The sequence below is a fragment of the Zalophus californianus genome, chromosome 1, assembly GCF_009762305.2.
Source record: "Zalophus californianus isolate mZalCal1 chromosome 1, mZalCal1.pri.v2, whole genome shotgun sequence".
In the NCBI taxonomy this organism is placed as follows: Eukaryota; Metazoa; Chordata; class Mammalia; order Carnivora; family Otariidae; genus Zalophus; species Zalophus californianus.
The window spans coordinates 4,977,300-4,995,433 of NC_045595.1; the positions used below are offsets into that span (position 1 = coordinate 4,977,300).

Genomic DNA, 18,134 nt, shown 5'->3' on the forward strand with positions numbered 1-18,134 from the left:
TTTGAGTATTTACTCTTTTGTGTCCTTTATGTTTGGCTTCTTTTCCTCAGCACAAAGTCTTTGAGATTCATTCATACTGTTGAGGGTCCTAGTAGTTCCTGCCTTCATCCTATAGACATATCTGTCTGTCCATGGATGTCTGAACTCTGTCCAGCATTCAGCAATTGTGAACAAAGCAGCTGTGAACATTTATATATGCGCCCTTCTATGGATATATGCTTTTATTTCTCTTGGACAATCACCATGTGGTCTGGTGATCCCACTTCTGGGTGTATAACCATAGAAAATCAAAACCAAAATTCTTTGATATATAATCAAAGAATATCAAAAAGATAATCTGCACCTCCATGTCCATCGCAGGATTGCTCACAATAGCCAAGACATGGAAACAATCTAAGTGTCCATCAATGGATGAATGGATAAAGAATATCTCTCTCTCTCTCTCTTTCTCTCTCTCTCTCACACACACACACACTGGAATATTATTTAGCTATGAGAAAGAAGAAAATCCTGCCATTTGTAACAATATGGGTGGAACTTGAAGGCATTAAGTGAAATAAGTTTGACAGAGAAAGATAAATGCTGTATAATATCACTTATATGGGAAATCTAAAAAAATGAAACGTGTAGAAATAGAATAGGATGGCCATTGTCAGGAGTGGGGGTATTAGGGAAGTGATGAGACATTGGCCAAAGGGTACAAACTTGGAGTTAGGAGAAGAGTGAGTTCTGGGGATCTAATGCATAGCAGCATGATTATAGTTAACAATACTGTATTATATACTTGAAAGTTGCAAAGATACTAGATCTTAAATGTTCTCAACAGAAACAAAATCTAGCAATTATGTGACATGATAGAGGTGTTAGCTAATGCTCTGGTGGCCATCAGATTGCAATATATAAATATATCAAATCAATACATTGTACACCTTAAGCTTAAGAAGATATGGAAATATTCCATTCTAGTTGGCAAGTGATCATGACTCCAAGCCAACTGTATATCTAGCCTTTACCATAAGATATCTCATGATCCAGCTGCTGATGGGTTAGTGGCTGGCACCAGAGGTGGCCCCTGGATCTTGCCTGAGGTTCACAGCCAGCATTGATTCTGATTGGTCAGTGCCCTGCTTAGACGAGGTATCTTATACTTTGGATATCACCTTGTAAGAGTGCTGACAATATTGACTCCATCTTTGGTCCTCCATCTTGCTCCTGCCTGGGCATTGACCTTCCTGGGGACTACATGTTTCAGGCGCCATGGAGGTTAATGTATGCTCTGACTGGGAAGTGGGAAGGCTTGTTCTGATCTTCCCTAAAATGCTGCACAGAAGGCCTCACTTTAGGCAACCAGTAGAGGTTCTCTGGTGCCCAGACAGCCCCACTGTAGGTAACTACCCTACAACCTCACCACCATGCCCTTTGCTCCATAAAAGCTTGGGATTGCATCTGGACTGGGTGGAGAGTAGCTGTGGAGAGTGGCTGTGTACCCCACGGATAGTCACTTGCCCAATTCCCCATCAGTAAGTTACCCTGAACACAATTCTGTGTAAGTGCTATGGAGAGGTTTGCTTTGTTTTTCTGTCTTAAAGTGTCTTCTCAATAGCATAGAGGACCATTAGAGGAAGGGAGGAAAAACTTGAGTGGGAAGAGATCAGAGAGGGAGACAAACCAAATGAGATTCTTGACTCAGGGAAACAAACTGAGGGTTGCGGAAAGGGAGGTGGGTGGGGGGATGGGATAACTTGGTGATAGGCAATAAGGAAGGCATGTGATGTGATGAGAACTGCGTGTTATATGCAACTAATGAATAAACACTACGTTAAAACTAATGATGTACTGTATGTTGGCTAACTGAACACAATAAAAAAATAAATAAAAATTCTCCCTTCTTGGTCTGGAGGATACATTACTGACTCTCCCTCACTTTCTAACACACGTGTTTATAAAGATGTTAACACAGTTGGCCCTTGGTTGGGGACTGGGAGCTTGGACCCTGCTGTGAGGATTCTTGTGCACCAGGTTTGCTGGGGAGGGTATTTAGCAGAGGCGGGGTGAAGGAAGCCGGGTGGGGACAGAGAAAAAGAACTAAGCAAAGAGGTGTTGTCAGCTGGAATCTAGCCTCAGCCTGATCCCATGGGGAGCTGGGACCTTAAATACCACCATGAGTTTATCTCACTGTGGGGCTGGCCTTTTGTAGCTCTGTGACCGTGGGTTACTAGCTGGGCTGGGTCTGAGGGTTTGTGCAGGCACTGGGGAAGGGGAAGCTGTGAGCTGTTAGGCCATGCTCACAGCAGCTGGGGGATTGGTGCTACACCTGCTAAAGGGTGGCTGTAGGGCATCAACAGCATCCACTATGGGGGCTTCAGTTGGTATAGGATGACTATGGTTTTGGGGGAAAGGGGAGAAATGAGGCCAGCAGGGGCAACCAGTGTAAGACTAAGCAGGGTCTTGAGTGCCATATTAACAAGATTGGAGTTCATCCTGAGGATAACAGGGAGCCATGGGAGGATTTAGAGTATAGGAGGGACATGGTCAAGTTGGGTAAGGCTGTCCTAGAGTAGCCCTGTCACATTCAGTGTGGGGAAGAGTGACACCTCTGGAGCTCCTCCAGGCTGATTTCTTTAATCTTAAGTGTCCCTTATTTTAGCGTTTGCTGGGAAAGACATAAGAGGTTAGGCTTACCAAGCCATGTGGCTAGAAACTGCATTTCCTCTACTCCATCCTTCCTCTTCTCCCTCTAAGCCTGTCCTCTGACTGGCAGGATCTCTGAAGTGCAGATTTTATAGCCTTGGTTAACTCTTTGGGGTTTAATAAAGGTAACAGTCATCTTGTGATCCTCCATCCCTGACCAGGACCCCAGACCCATATATAGGTAGAATTACAAGGTTCCCTGAATACCTTCCTGCCAAATTGTCCACATCCAAATCCCTGGAACCTGTGACTATGTGACCTTACATGGCAAAAGGAGCTTTGTAGATGTGATTAAGGCTCTTGAGACAAGGAAACTCTGGATTATTTGAGTGGGCCTAATGTAATCACAAGGGCCCTTTTAAGAGGGAGGGAGGAGGGTCAGAGAGAGAATGAGAGAGGGAGATTGAAGGAGAGAGGGAGGGAGATTGGAAGATGCTACACTGCTGGCTATGAAGACAGAGGAAGGGGCCTTCAGAAGCTGGAAAGGACAAGGAATGGATTTCCCCTGGAGCCTCCAGAAGGAATGCAGCTCTGTTGATGTCTTGATTTCAGTCCCTTAAGACTCACTTGGGACTCTGACCTCTAGATCTGTAATGTAATGAATGTGTCATTTTAAGTGGCTGTTTGTGGTGCTTTGTTATGGTGGGGGCAGGAAAGTCACATGTCCTCATCCCATGTCCATCCCCATTCTGAATGTCAGCTATTCCTTCTGTCTCAGACTCCCCACTCACCAGATATTTCCGCACATCTGCTTGCCCTGCTTCCTAAACCCCTCTCTGCCTCCACAGCCCCTGCCCTAGACCAGACTACCATGCTTTTCTCTCCCCCGGATGCAGCCCCAGCCTTCTCCATGGTTCCTGCCCGGTCCAGGGTGCAGCAGTTGTAAAACCCAGCCAGCCTGCCCCTCACTCACTCCCTTGCTGAAATCCCTTCTGGTGCCCTGAAGATCAAGTCCAAACTCACCCACATTAGAAGGTTCTGCATGAAATGGTCTTTGCTGGCTTTTCCAGTTCAGTCATCGCTGGTACCAGGTCTTCTATGAGTAGCCATGACAGCTTAGCATAGCAAAAGAATAATGTAATAACAATGAATATTAGAGAGCATTTAATCCGTGTCAGGCAGGATTTTGTAATTTTATTATATTAAACCTCAATCCCTGTGAAGCTGGTGTTGTCTTCATTTTGCTGATAGGGAAAATGGCTTCTAGGTATACCAGTTGTCTCTTGCTGCACTACTACTCCAAAACTGGACAGCTTTAGACAACCAGGTTTTATTTTCCTTATGGTTTCTGAGGGTCAGGAATCTGGACGTGGCTTAGCTGGGTGGTTCTGGATCAGGGTCCCCCCATGAGGTCACAGTCAAGCCATTGGCCACAGACCTCAGTTCCTCCTCATGTGGGCTTCTCCACAGTGCTGCAGAGTGACCTCACAACATGGTGATGGTTTTTCCCTGGTGAAGGATCCCAGAAGGGGAGGGCAAGCAGGAAGCCACAGTGACCCTCTGAACCTCAGATGTCTCAGATGGCACAGTGTCACATCCTCCTTTTCCTGTTCACCAAGTCCAGCACACTCTCAAGGAGAGCAGGATTAAGCCCCTCCTCTTGAAGGGAAGAGTATAAAAGAATTTGTGAATGAACTTAAAACTGCTGCATTTTTTTGTCTGCCTCTAGTGTCCACACCTTGGATGCACTGAACAAGGAGTATAGAAGAAAGTGCAAATCCCAGAAGTTGCTCCCAGTTGGCAATATTACCCCACATTATGGAATCCCCTCCACAGCTATCCTGTGGGACATGACCTATTGTTACCCTCATTCTCCAGATGAAGAAACTGAGGCCCAGAGAGGCAAGTCACTTCCAAGTTCACTTTGAGAATACCTTGCAAAATCAGGATTTGATCCTAGGTCTGATTCTAGCTCCTGTGGCCATAATACCCAATACTTGGAGTTTTTCCTGCATACCAGGTTCAGTTCTAGGCACGTCATGTATGCCCTCTTCTCAGAGGCTCACACCAGTGCCATGAAGTAGACCTGTTATTATTGGGTCCATTTTACAAATGGGAATGTTGAGGCACAGAGAGATTAAGAACTTGCCCAGGACCACACATGACTAGGAAGCAGAAGAGATGGGATTTGAACCCCTGGTGATCTGGTTCTAGAGTCTGTGTATACTACAGTGCTTCTCCTAATACAACACAGCTTTTGTTTATCCTCTTTCTTGGTGGAATTTGCTATATTTTTGTGCTGGCTCTTAACTACAACCTCACCGGGTAGAGTCCCTTGATCACACATGGGGGACCATTGATAGATCTTCTTCAGTGATCATAACTGCAAGGTAGGTATTTTGCTTTGCACAGAGCAAAAGGGAGAATGCAGAAACACGTGGGGGCTTTTCTTCCCAAGAACTTGGGGCTGCCCTTTGTGCCTCATTTTTAGCTTGTGGCAGATGCTTTTGGTGCCTACTCATGCCTGTGATCCTCAACCCCTTGGGTCACACTAGGCCAACTATCAGCTGCTGCATTTTGTTATCTACAAGGTTACACTCTGGTTATGCACATTCTCTCTGCTAGGAGGCCAGGCCCAAGGTGTTGTGGGTTGATGTGAGCCTCAATGCATGACTGGCAGTAGCTGGTTGATAGATACCCCAGCTCCGTCGCCCCTCTGTTGGGGTAACTGAAGACTACTCTGGGCTGCCTTTCAGAGGTCCCCAGTGAGATTGAGCTCTAATGCAACTTTCTAGATGGCATGGCCACCTGGGACCCTTTCCCATCCCAAACTCACTGCCCACCCCACCTCCAGTTGGAGTCTTCTGGGGTCACCTCCCTGATGAACTACTTTCACTAGAATCCTGGTCTCAGCATCTGCTTCTGGGGACCCTGGCCAAGGCATTACTAGACCTCCGTGTGTGTGAGATTGTGTGTGCAGATGTGTTAGGGCTGGGAATGTGGTAGAGTGCTGCTGTGCAGGGGTCAGATGTAGGAGAGATGGAGGCAGATGGGATGGTTCAAGTGCTAGACCTTGGAGCCAGAAGGTCCTGGATTCAAATCTTGACTCCAAGTAACCTTGGACAAGTCCTGTCCCCTCTCCATGCTTCAGTTTCATTTTTAATTTAATTTAATTTTATTTTATTTTGTAAAATAAGTGGGGGTCAGAATCCTTACTTGATGATATTGATGTGATGTGATGAAATTAAATTTTGTTGGCAATGTGTCTAGCATGGCACCTGGTCCATGATGGCTATGGTGGTTATTTGTGTGGGGCGTTCTGGGAACGTAACTTTGAGTCTAGGATTTGCTTCACTGGGGACAAGTGGTGGTAGTATATTTATAGTTGGGGGGAAATGAAAGAAGGTTGAGAGGTAGCTGTTGATGGGGAAAGAAAAGCAAGTGTGGAGGGAAGGCAAGCAATTGGCGAAAGAGAGAACACAGTGACACATTAGCCAGACCAACTTCTCTTCACTCTGGCAGAGAGACAATTAGGGGTTTGCCACGCTGTCCTCATCCAGCGGCAAGCAATTCAGCAAAAAAGGCTGTGTTGCTCTGGTGGCATTGAGCAATTCTGGCTCCACCCTCCCCTCTTCCCACACATTCTGTTTACTGAAAACCCCAAGACTGAAGAAGAGGTTCCCTCTTTGAATGAGAGAAACTCAGCACCATGTGGAGCTTCAGGTTTCTCCTCTTCTGGGGTGAGTGTGGGGCTGAATGGTGATGGGAGTGTTGGGGGAAGCCTGCACTGGATGTAGACTGTAGGGAAAATGGAAGGCCATGAGGTATCCAGCCAGAGACCCCAGTTCTAGGTTGGATACTGCCAACACCCTCACTGGGGGACCTTTGACAAAAATCACTGAGCACAGGGAATTCCATCTGTCAGGGCCGACTTTCTTTATAGTTATTCATTTGACCTGTACTTCCTGAGCAACTACTATGTGCCAGATGCTGTTGTAGGCACTGAGGGGAGAGCAGTGGTAAACAAGCAATTCCTGCTGTCATGAGGCTGACATCCTCGTGGGAGGGACAGGTAGAAAGCCACTGGTCGTAACAGCAACCACCTACCTAGCACTGTTTTAAGTTCCTCAGATAACTTCACAAAACTCCTCCAAATACTGGGTCACTAATAACCCTATTTTACAAAGGAGGAAACTGAGGCAAAAGATATTAGATGACTTGCCCAAGACTACTTAGCTAACAGGGGGTAAGGCAGGCAGTCTGGCTCCAGAGTCTGTATGCTTTATTGCTTATCACTATGCCATGCTGTCCCAAATAATAACTACACAAAAGCATCTCAGGCAATGATAGTGCCTCAAAAGAAGAGAGTAACTGGGGTTATGTTGAAGGGGGAAGTCAGAGAAGACCTCTTGGAGGGGGTGACATTTGTGCTGAGGCCTGAGCCATGAGATGGAGACTTCCTGTCTGTTCTCTTATTTTCCTTTCTTCAGATGTCAGTTTTGTACTGGTCTTGTTTATGGTCTATGTTGTGGTTTTCTTCCTGTCTTTCAATTTTTTTAATTAAATTAAACTTTATTATATTATGTCAGTCACCATACATCATTAATTTCTGATGTAGTGATCCATGATTCATTGTTTTTGTATAACACCCAGTGCTCCATGCAGTACGTGCCCTCCTTAATACCCATCACCGGACTAATCTATCCCCACACCCCCTTCCCCTCTAAAACCCTCAGTTTGTTTCTCGGATTGCACAGTCTCTCATGGTTCGTCTCCCCCTCTGATTCCCCCCCCTTCATTTTTCCCTTCCTTCTCCTAATGTCCTCCATGCTATTCCTTATGTTCCACAAATAAGTGAAACCATATGATAATTGTCTTTCTCTGCTTGACTTATTTCACTTAGCATCATCTCCTCCAGTCCCAGCCATGTTGATGTAAAAGTTGTCTTTCAGGTTTTGGTCACTGGTTCAAATTTATGAATGGAAGAGATGAGCACTGGGTGTTATACACAACTAATGAATCATTGAACATTACATCAAAAACTAATGATGTACTATATGTTGGCTAACTGAACATAATAAAAAAAAACCCAATATATATATGAATGAGGGACAATATTTTGAGCAACAAGTGTGGGCTTCCTAGGCTGTGGTCCAGTGCATCTATTTGTGGAAGAGAAAACTTAGATCCAAAGAGATTAAATAACTTTTCCAAGGCAATGCAGTCAGTAATTAGTGAAGCCAGATTTTTAAACCCAAGCATTTTGACTCCAGAGTTGGTATGCTTAAAAACAGTGTTCTGTTGCCTCTAAAAATGATTAACAAGCAGAATTTTGTTTGATGATAATGAATGGGAATCAGGGGTTTGGGTCTGTGGGACTTGTTGACTGGCAAGCTTCATTAGAAGGAGCAGGTAACTTGTGGACCACAAATGCAGGAATGCTGAGTTGTTGCTTTGGGGTGTCAGGGCTGGTATTAGCTATTAGTGCCCCTTATTCTGCCCTGAAGATTTTTAGCAGAGTAGTGATGATGACATTGATGGTGGGGATGGTGGGGATGAAGGCGGAGGTGGTGGAGGTCGGGTGGCGGGAGTGGTGGGGTTGGGGGTCACGGAGGTGGTAATGTCAGAGAAGAGCTAAATGTCGGGGTCTGCACTGCCTTTTAGACACTTTTTTTTTCACCTTTCCCTGAGAACCAAGTTTTGCCCTTTGGGGAGGAGATGTCATTTCTTTTGAGAATACATGTTTTAGGGTATATTTTTGAAAATCAGCTGGAACTTTGTAATTGAAAAGAAAATTAAGATAATACAAGCAAAATGAAAAAACATAAAGTGCAGAAAAGCAGGAATGTCTGCTGTGAGTATTATGTGAAATACTGTGTGTTTGTCATTTGGTTGGATATCTCATCAAACCTATTTATACGAGGCCATTTCAGGAGTACTTTTCAGGTTGAGCACATTGCTTCTTGATGGTTCATGGTGTTTTTCTTTTCTTTCTTCACAGGGTATTGTGGTATATTCATCTGGGTTATGTTCCCATTGGAATCAATGACAGATGGTAAGTTGGTCAAAGAGAATCCATATGTTCAATGTGTGGGAGGATGTTTTCTGGGGAGGAGACCCTTCTGCCCCAGGAGGCTGAGCCACGGCTGAACACTTGCTGGGAGCTACTTAGTGGCAGAGCAAGGGATAAATAATATCCAGGTCTCTTGGTTCCTGCTCCAGGCACTAACCTGGATTATATGAATAATCCAGAGGGGAAGACAAGGCACTTGCCTTGGATTCACTGTATGACCTCAGGTGAGTCACACAAAATCTCTCTGATTGTCACTTTCCTCAACTGTGAAATACAGTTAACACAGGTTCCTATCCCAGGGGTACATCGTGAAGCTTAAATCAAAAGAGGTAACTTTGTTAACCAACTGGTATGTGGATGAGAGCTTCATAAATGGTAGTGTGGTGGGAATGGGGATAAAATTTACTCAAACTACAACTCAGTGTGGAAAGAATGCGTTTTAAAAATGTATTAAGTGTTCTCATTTTCTACATAAGCTGCTGCTGGATGGAGAGGAAAAACGTTGCCAGTTCTTCAGGTTCTTGGTGTCTCTGTCCTGGCTCAGCCTTATTTGGGAAACTCAGTTTGCATTGTACAGAGTTAAACTTTCAAATTTCTTACCCTACTCTTGGTCCTCCCAAAATGGTGGCTGGGTGTTAGTGTAGGGGCAACTATGGGATCTTGTGGCTGTCAGGGGTGGACTCTGGATGGGATGTTTTGTCTACCGGTAAAGCATGGCCCCACCTTGCTTGTCTGGTAGTCCTCTTTGCAGCTCTGTACCCCCCAGGGGTCCATGCAGGAGCTTCTGCTTTCCATGTTCAGGCTATAGGAACCCAGAAGAGTTTTCTTGGACCTCCTACTGGCTACCTCCCTCTGTGGGTTCTAATCTTTGGCTCTCATACCCTGTTGGATATGATAGCAGCAAAAAGCAAACTTCTCTTCTAGACTGGGAAATTCCACCTGGCTTTTGTTGGGAGAAGTCAGGCCCTAACCTTGATACCCCTAAATTCACCCATTCCTGTCCAAAAGTTTCTGAGGTGAGGTGGCAGAGGAGTAGGGCTCTTGGTGTGTTCCTCTCATCTTTATTAGCATCCTACAATTTTTTCTCTTCCCTTGTGATAAGTATTTCCCTTACACCATGGCTTAATGAAAACTCTACCTTACAGTCCTTCAAGCCTGGTTACCACAAAATCTTTTTATTGACATATGACTGACATATAACGTTGTGCAAGTTTAAGGTGTGTGCATGTTGATATGATACACATGTATATTGAGAAATGATTATCACCATAGTGTTCACTAATATCTTCATCACCTTATATAGCTACCATTTTTATTCCTGGTAAGGATATTTAAGATCTACTCATAGCAACTTCCAAGAATATAATACAGTATTGTTAACCAGAGTAACCATGCTGTACACTAGATTCCCAAAACTCTTTCATCTTATAAGCCTTTGCTTTCAAGGTTATTGTTTTGCTGGGAACCCAAACATCCAGTTTGGTAATTAAAACCTGAACATTACTGTTTTGCTTTCATGTATGTCTGCTGCTAAGACATCTTAATTCTTCCTGAATGAGAGTAAATCTTTTGGCAGAATGTGTTGGGGGAGGGGGTTCACAACCATATAAGTGGAAAAGAGAAAATCATATCACTATATTTCCAAAAAAGGTCACCTTGATAAAAAAATCGATCATTATTATTGATTCCAGAAAGCCCTTGGCTGGTGAGGAAGTCATTGTATGACTCTTCACAGCTCTGGGACCCAGCCTGGGCCTGATACTGCACAGGCGAGTTAGGTAGATAAATAAATGAAAGAAAGAAACTGTGCCTCACATAGAGAGTGTGAGAGATGTTATAGTCAAGGCACATACAAGGAATTTGTAAGTGGGAATTCCAAAGACTTAACATTTGAGAAAACTGGGCACTATTGGAATTAAAAATTATAAACACAGGGATGTTAACTTTGTGATAGTTCATCAAAGTGCACACTTACAATATTTGTGCTTTTCTCTCTATATCATACTTAATGAAACACTATGAAAATGCATATACACTTTGACACAGCAATTCCTAATCCAGAAATTTATTCCAAAGAGATATTTGTATAACATACGGAGATACCTCACCATACACTCAAGGATGTGTTTGTTATACTATTCTGGTAACAACTTGGAATAACCAATGTTTGTTTACATGAGGGGACTGGTTGGATAAAACGTTGTGTTTGTTAGAGTAACCCTAGCTACTGTAACAAACCCAAAACTGTCCATGGCTTAATAAAAAGAAATTTAATTTTTGTTTAAGAGTCCAATGCAGATATTTCTGGCCAGTGGGTGATTTTTCCTCCAAACGGTAATTTGGAGACCCGGACTCCTTCTGTCTTGTGGCTCAGCCATTCGAGGGTCTTGGAGTCTTCTGCAGACCATGGTCAAAGGGAAAAGAAACAGTGCAGAAGGCACACCCACTTTCTAAACACCGAGGTCTGGCAGTGAGTCATGTGGTATTTGCTCAGGGTCATAGGACCATACCTGGACATAAGGTGAGCTGGGAAATGTAGTCCATGGTGGGTAAGCTGCCTGCTAGTGACAATTCCATACCATGGAAAGGGGAGTGTGGAGTTTCTGCTTGAACCTTTGATTATCAAGCCATCTCTGGCACAGTTAATGCCTTTGGACACAATGGAAACTACACAGCTGTTCAAAAGCATGAGTTAGGTCTGTATGGACTGACTTGGAAAGTTGCCCCAAACATATCCTTCTCTTAACTTTTTATTATAGAAATATTCAAACATTCAAAGGTAAGGAAAATAGTACAAAAAAACTCCCAGTACCCATCACCCAGCTTCCATGCTTGACAAATTTTGCTGCTCTTGGTTTGCAAGACCTACTCCTAAGTGAAAAAGCAAGTTAAGAGTACAACAGAGTTGTCCAACAGAACTTTCTATGATGATGGACATGTTCTGGATCTATAGTAGCCACTAGTCACAAGTGGCTACTGAGCAATTGAAATAAAGCTAATAGGATCAAATAATGGAATGTTTCATTTTATTTAATTTTCATAGATATTTATTTAATTAATTAATTTATTTTTAATTTTATTATGTTATGTTAGTCACCATACAATTCGATGGTTAGTCACCATCATTAGTTTTTGATGTGGTGATCCACGATCCGTTGTTTTTGTATAACACCCAGTGTTCCATGCAGTATGTGTCCTCCTTAATACCCATCACTGGGCTAACCAATTCCCTCTTTAAAAGATTTTATTTATTTATTTCAGAGAGAGAGAGAGAGCGAGCAAGCATGAGTGGGGGGAGGGGTAGAGGGAGAGGGAGAAGCAGACTCCCCATTAAGTGGGAGCCTGAGACAGGGCTCTATCCCAGGACCCTGAGATCATGACCGGAGCTGAAGGCAGACACTTAACCAACTGAGACACCCAGGTGCTCCAATTTTCATAGATTTAAACTCAAACAGCCATATATGATTTGTAGCTACTGTTTTGGAGAACACAGTTGATTGTATAGTGTACGATCTCACTTGTGTTAAGAAAATTGTGTGAATTTATAAATTTATTCATATTTAATAATATACTTGTATGACTGAGCCTGTGAATAGGACTTAGCCTGGAGGGGATTCACTCTAAGCTTTTAACAGTGATTGCCTCCAGGTATAAGGATGGGGGACTGAGAGATCTTCACTTTTAATTTTATATACTTCTGCATTGTTTGAATTTTTTTTAACAAATAATTACTATCTTCCTAAAAAAAGATACAAACAAAACAAAAATGCAAGAAAATAAGGATGACCATCTGCTTTTGGTCAGTTTCTGTAGAAGCAGAGCCTGATAGGATTTTTGTGTGAGTAATTAATTAATTAATTAATTAATTAATTAATTTATTTTAAAGATTTTATTTATTTATTTGAGAGAGAGAGAGAGAGAAAGAAACAGCATAAGAGGGGGGAGGGTCAGAGGGAGAAGCAGGCTCCCCGCTGAGCCCGGAGCCTGATGCGGGACTCGATTCCAGGACTCCGGGATCATGACCTGAGCCGAAGGCAGTCGCTTAACCAACTGAGCCACCCAGGCGCCCCCTGTGAGTAATTTATTGAGGGAGGGCTGTTAGGAAGCACTTGCTGGGGAACGAGGGAGGTAGGACAGGGTGGAGAAGAAATTAGCCTCCCAGAAGTTGTTTTGGGAGAGTTTCAGCCACAGCCTGGTCTCACAAGGAGCCCTGGAGTGTGAAGTGCATCCCAGAGGTTCACCTGCTCAGATGCAAGGCAGAAGCTGTGCTGTAACTCACCTGCACCTGTCTGCCAGTCATTGCCTGGGGGATGGGTATGCCATCCCAGTAAAGCAGATGGGGGGTGGTGGGTGCCAAGAGCGGCCACTATCCCACCCCTTCTTACCTGGCAGGTTGTGAAGGGCTCATGAGCTGATGTAGGAGAATCTCCAGGAGGATACTGGGTTTTCCCCTTCACATGCCCACTCCTGCTTTCGTAACTTGCTGCTGTAATCACTGGCACTCGGGGAAATACAGAGACTGGCTGGCTCACGGCCACTTTCAAAGGGATCTGATGGCTTCTCATTGCTCTGCTTGTGGGCTGGTGACAGCTGCAGAGCATGTGTTCGGGGAAGAGGCCTCCCAGACTGAAGGCAATTAGACCTTGGGCAAGCACCTTCAGCTCTCAGTTTTGTCATGATTCATGGGTATTGCGATGACTACCCCCTCATCCCCCACCTGATGGGATAGTTGAGGATTTGACTCCATGTGCAGTTGTTAAGAGGTGGGTTTTGGAGTCCATACTTCCTGGGTTTGAATCTTGGTTCCAGTGCTCACGTATTTCAGTAAATTGCCTAAAACTTCAGTTTCTGTGAAAATGAGGGTCAGAGGGGTTAATCCAACTGGGTTTTGATGAGCATTATATGAGGTAAGATACAGGTACCAAGTGGTACATGGAAAATAGCAGGTGCACAACTATGTCAACCCTCCCTCTCCTCAGAGAAACCTAAATTTTCTGGTTTGTACTGGCTGGGCCAAAGGGGTAGTGAGTGGGTTCAGTCAGGACAATGGCCAGGACCCCTGGATGCCCTGCCAACCTTTGCCGATTCTAGTTCCTCTTTTTCCTTCTGACTGGTGGTGTGACCCGGGGGAGGCTATGCAAACGTATCTGTTTCCACATCTGTAAAATTAAGTCCTAATGTTTACCTTGACATAGGGTGACCAACTGTCCTGGCTTGCCTCGGACTGGGAGGAGGGTCCCGGGACTCTGGACTTCTAAGGATAACACCAGAGAAGTCCTGGGAAAACCAGGGTTACTAGGTCAACCCATCTAGAAGTATTATTGTGGGGCCTGCAGAAAATGCATGGAAGGGGCCTGGTGCTTGGGAGGCACCAATGAAACAGAAGCTCTAGTTCTATCTTTAACTTTTTTTTTTTTTTTGCCCCTTGGAGTCTCTTTACGCTTGGGTCAATTAGGTGATCATCCATTAAGTTGTTTGGCTCATGATTGAGGATCATGTGTCTGTCTCAGGGGGATTGTTGAAGGGGTTTCCTGGCTTCTTGCCCTTGCAGTGCCCACCAGAGGACACCAGGGAGTGCCCAAGTCAAGTTCCACCTCTTCTGCCCACAACCCTCCAGGGCTCCCACCACCCTGGGGTAAAAGCCCAAATCCTCCCGGAGGCCCCCAAGGCCCGACATGACCTGCCCTGTCCTGCCCTCATCCCTCTCTCCCCCTTGCTTACTCTGTTCCAGCCACACACCGCTTCCTTACTGTTCCTCTAATACCCCAGGCCCAGTCCTGCCCCAGGGCCTTTGCATGAGCTGTGCCCTCTGCATGGGATGCTCTTGCCCTACATATACACTTGGCTCTCTTCCTCACCTTCTTTATGTTTCAGCTCATGTGTCATCTTCTCAGTGACTACTCTATTTTTGACATTGTATCTCTCACCCTCAACTCTCCAGGTTATCAGCTCTGTGAAGGTGGGGAATTTTGTGTGTCTTGTTCCACTGCTGAATCCACAGTGCCTAGAATAGTGCCTGGCATATAGCAGGTGTTTGTATTTGTCAGAGTTATCCAGAGAAACAGAACCAACAGGATGGATACATATAGATTAAAAATTTATCATAAGGAATTGGTCCATACAATTAGGGAGGCTGGCAAGTCCTAAGATATTTTTTTTTTGATGGCTTAAAACAATAGAAATTTATTCTCTCACAGTTCTGCAGCCCAGAAGTACCAAATTAAGGTATTGGCAAGACCGTACCTTCTCTGAAGTTTTCAGAGGACAATTCTTCCTTACCTCTTTTTATCTTCTGGTGGTTGCTTATCCTTGGCGTTTCTTGATGTATGGACACATTGTTCCAATCTCTGCCTCATCATTATATGGCATTATCCCTGTGTGTCTCTGTGTTCAAATTTTCCTTTCCTTACAAAGACTTCAGTCATATTGGATTTAGGGTTCACTCTAACCCAGTATGAACTCATCCTAAGTTGAATATACCTGCAAAGATCTAATCTCCAGGGTATGTCTCATTCGCAGGTTCTAGGTAGACATGAATTTTGGGGAGGCCGCTATTCGAACCCAGCAGGGTTGATATGACAATTAGATGAAACACTATACAAACTGTAAAGTACAAGTTGATTCCATTTCTCAAATTTCTAATTGTTAGATAATTTTTATGTAATCTAAGGAAATGAATTATTCATTCAAAAACTACTTTCATAAGTTGTAAAAAAATCATTTACCAATTAAAGGAAAAATGAGATAATTCCTACCCCAAAATAAAGTTACAAAAGACAAAAAAATTTTTATGTCTAGTATGACATTTCATTATGTAGAATTAACTCATTTTAGATAATCTATAGTCATGGGCAGGAATTACAACATATTGAACATCAAGTTTAATTTTCCATTAGTTATGTTGATGATTAAATTCTGCTGATGAGATAGTGTGCCCTTGAGCCAAAGCTTAACTGTCCACTTGCAAGTTTTGGGGGTTTTTTTGCTTTTATTTTAATTTTTTATTATGTTATGTTAGTCACCATACATTACATCATTAGTTTTTGATGTAGTGTTCCATGATTCATTGTTTCTGTATAACACCCAGTGCTCCATGCAATATGTGCCCTCCTTAATACCCATCACCGGGCTAACCCATCCCCCAAACCCCTCCCCTCTAGAACCCTCAGTCTGTTTCTCAGAGTCCATAGTCTCTCATGGTTCATCTCCCCCTCTGATTTCCCCCCTTCATTTTCCCCTTCCTTCTCCTAATGTCCTCCCTGCTATTCCTTACGTTCCACAAATAAGTGAAACCATATGATAATTGTCTTTCTCTGCTTGACTTATTTCACTTAGCATAATCTCCTCCAGTTCCATCCATGTTGATGCAAAAGTTGGATATTCATCCTTTCTGATGGCTGAGTAATATTCCATTGTATATATGGACCACATCTTTATCCATTCATCTATTGAAGGGCATCTCGGCTGTTTCCACAGTTTGGATATTGTGGACATTGCTGCTATGAACACTGGGGTGCACATGGCCCTTCTTTTCACTACATCTGTATCTTTGGGGTAAATACCCAGGAGTGCAATTGCTGGGTCATAAGGTAGCTCTATTTTTAACTTTTTGAGGAACCTCCACACTGTTTTCCAAACTGGCTGTACCAACTTGCATTCCCACCAACAGTATAAGAGAGTTCCCCTTTCTCCAAAACCTCTCCAAAATTTGATGTTTCTTGCCTTGTCAATTTTTGCCATTCTAAATGGTGTAAGGTGGTATGTCAATGTGGTTTTGATTTGAATTTCCCTGATGGCTAATGATGATGAACCTTTTTTTCATGTGTCTGTTAGCCATTTGTATGTCTTCTTCAGAGAAGTGTCTGTTCATGTGTTCTACCCATTTCTTGACTTAATTATTTGTTTTTTGGGTGTTGAGTTTGAGAAGTTCTTTATAGACCTTGGATACCAGCCCTTTGTCTGTAGTGTAATTTGCAAATATCTTCTCCCATTCTATGCATTGCCTCTTGGCTTTGTTGACTGTTTCCTTTGCTGTGCAGAAGCTTTTTATCTTGATGAAGTCCCAAAAGTTCATTTTCACTTTTCTTTCCCTTGCGTTTGGAGACGTGTCTTGAAGGAAGCCCTGTGGCCGATTTCGAAGAGGTTACTGCCTCTGTTCTCCCCTAGGATTTTGATGGATTCCTGTCTCACATTGAAGTCTTTCATCCACTTAGAGTTTCTTTGTGTATGGTGTAGGAGAATGGTCGAGTTTCGTTCTTCTGTATATAGCTGTCCAATTTTCCCAGCACCATTTATTGAAGAGACTGTCTTTTTTCCATTGCATATTTTTTCCTACTTTGTCGAAGATTATTTGACCATAGAGTTGAGGGTCCATATGTGGGCTCTCTATTCTGTTCCATTGGTCTATATTTCTGTTTTTGTGCCAGTACCATGCTGTCTTGTTGATCACTGCTTTGTAATACAGCTTGAAATCAGGCAATGTGATATCTCCAGCCTTGTCTTTCTTTTTTTTTTAATTTTTTTATTGTTATGTTAATCACCATATATTACATAATTTGTTTTGGTGTACTGTTCCATGATTCATTGTTTGTTCATAACACCCAGTGCTCCATAGCCTTGTCTTTCTTTTTCAGCATTTCCTTGGAGATTTGGGGTCTTTCTGATTCCATACAAATTTTAGGATTCTTTGTTCCAGCACTTTGAAAAATGTCATTGGAATTTTGATTGGGATGGCATTGAAGGTATAGATTGCTCTGGGTAGCATAGACATTTTAACAATATTTATTTTCCGATGCACGAGCATGGAATGTTTTCCCATCTTTTTGTGTCTTCTTCAATTTCTTTCATAAGTGTTCTGTAGTTCCTGGAGTATAGATCCTTTACCTCTTTGGTTAGGTCTATTCTGAGGTATCTTATGGTTTTTGGTGCTATTGTAAATGGAATCACTTCTCTAATTTCTCTTTCTATAGTTGCATTGTTAGTGTATAAGAAAGCAACTGATTTCTGTGCATTGATTTTGTATCCTGCCACATTACTGAACTGCTGTATGAGTTCTAGTAATTTGGGGATGGGGTCTTTTGGGTTTTCCACATAAAGTATCATGTCATTTGTGAAAGGAGAGAGTTTGACTTCTTCTTTGCCAATTTGAATACCTTTTGTTTCTTTTTGTTGTCTGATTGCTGTTGCTAGGACTTCTAGTTCTATGACCAGATGGATCTCATAGATATATAAAGAATATTCCACCCTAAAAAACAAAATACTCATTCTTCTGGAGCGCACATGAAACTTTCTCCAGAATAGACCACATACTGAGTCACAAATCAGGTCTCAACCGATACCAAAAGACTGAGATTATTCCCTGCATATTCTCAGACCACAATGCTTTGAAACTGGAACTCAATTGCAAGAAAAAATTTGGAAGAAATTCAAA

General features: G+C 43.1%; 1 protein-coding gene across 3 annotated transcripts in view; it reads left to right on the forward strand.

Annotated features, from left to right (window-relative positions):
• Nucleotides 1–6,272: 6,272 nt before the first annotated feature.
• ADGRE1 (adhesion G protein-coupled receptor E1) overlaps nt 6,273–18,134 on the forward strand; it is a 66,804-nt gene continuing 54,942 nt past the window's right edge. For all 3 annotated transcript variants that reach the window (XM_027586829.2, XM_027586832.2, XM_027586831.2), the window contains exons 1-2: nt 6,273–6,371; nt 8,633–8,686. In XM_027586829.2, the coding sequence (XP_027442630.1) occupies nt 6,341–6,371; nt 8,633–8,686 (85 nt within the window). In that variant the 5' untranslated portion in view covers nt 6,273–6,340. The remainder of the gene's footprint in view (nt 6,372–8,632; nt 8,687–18,134) is intronic.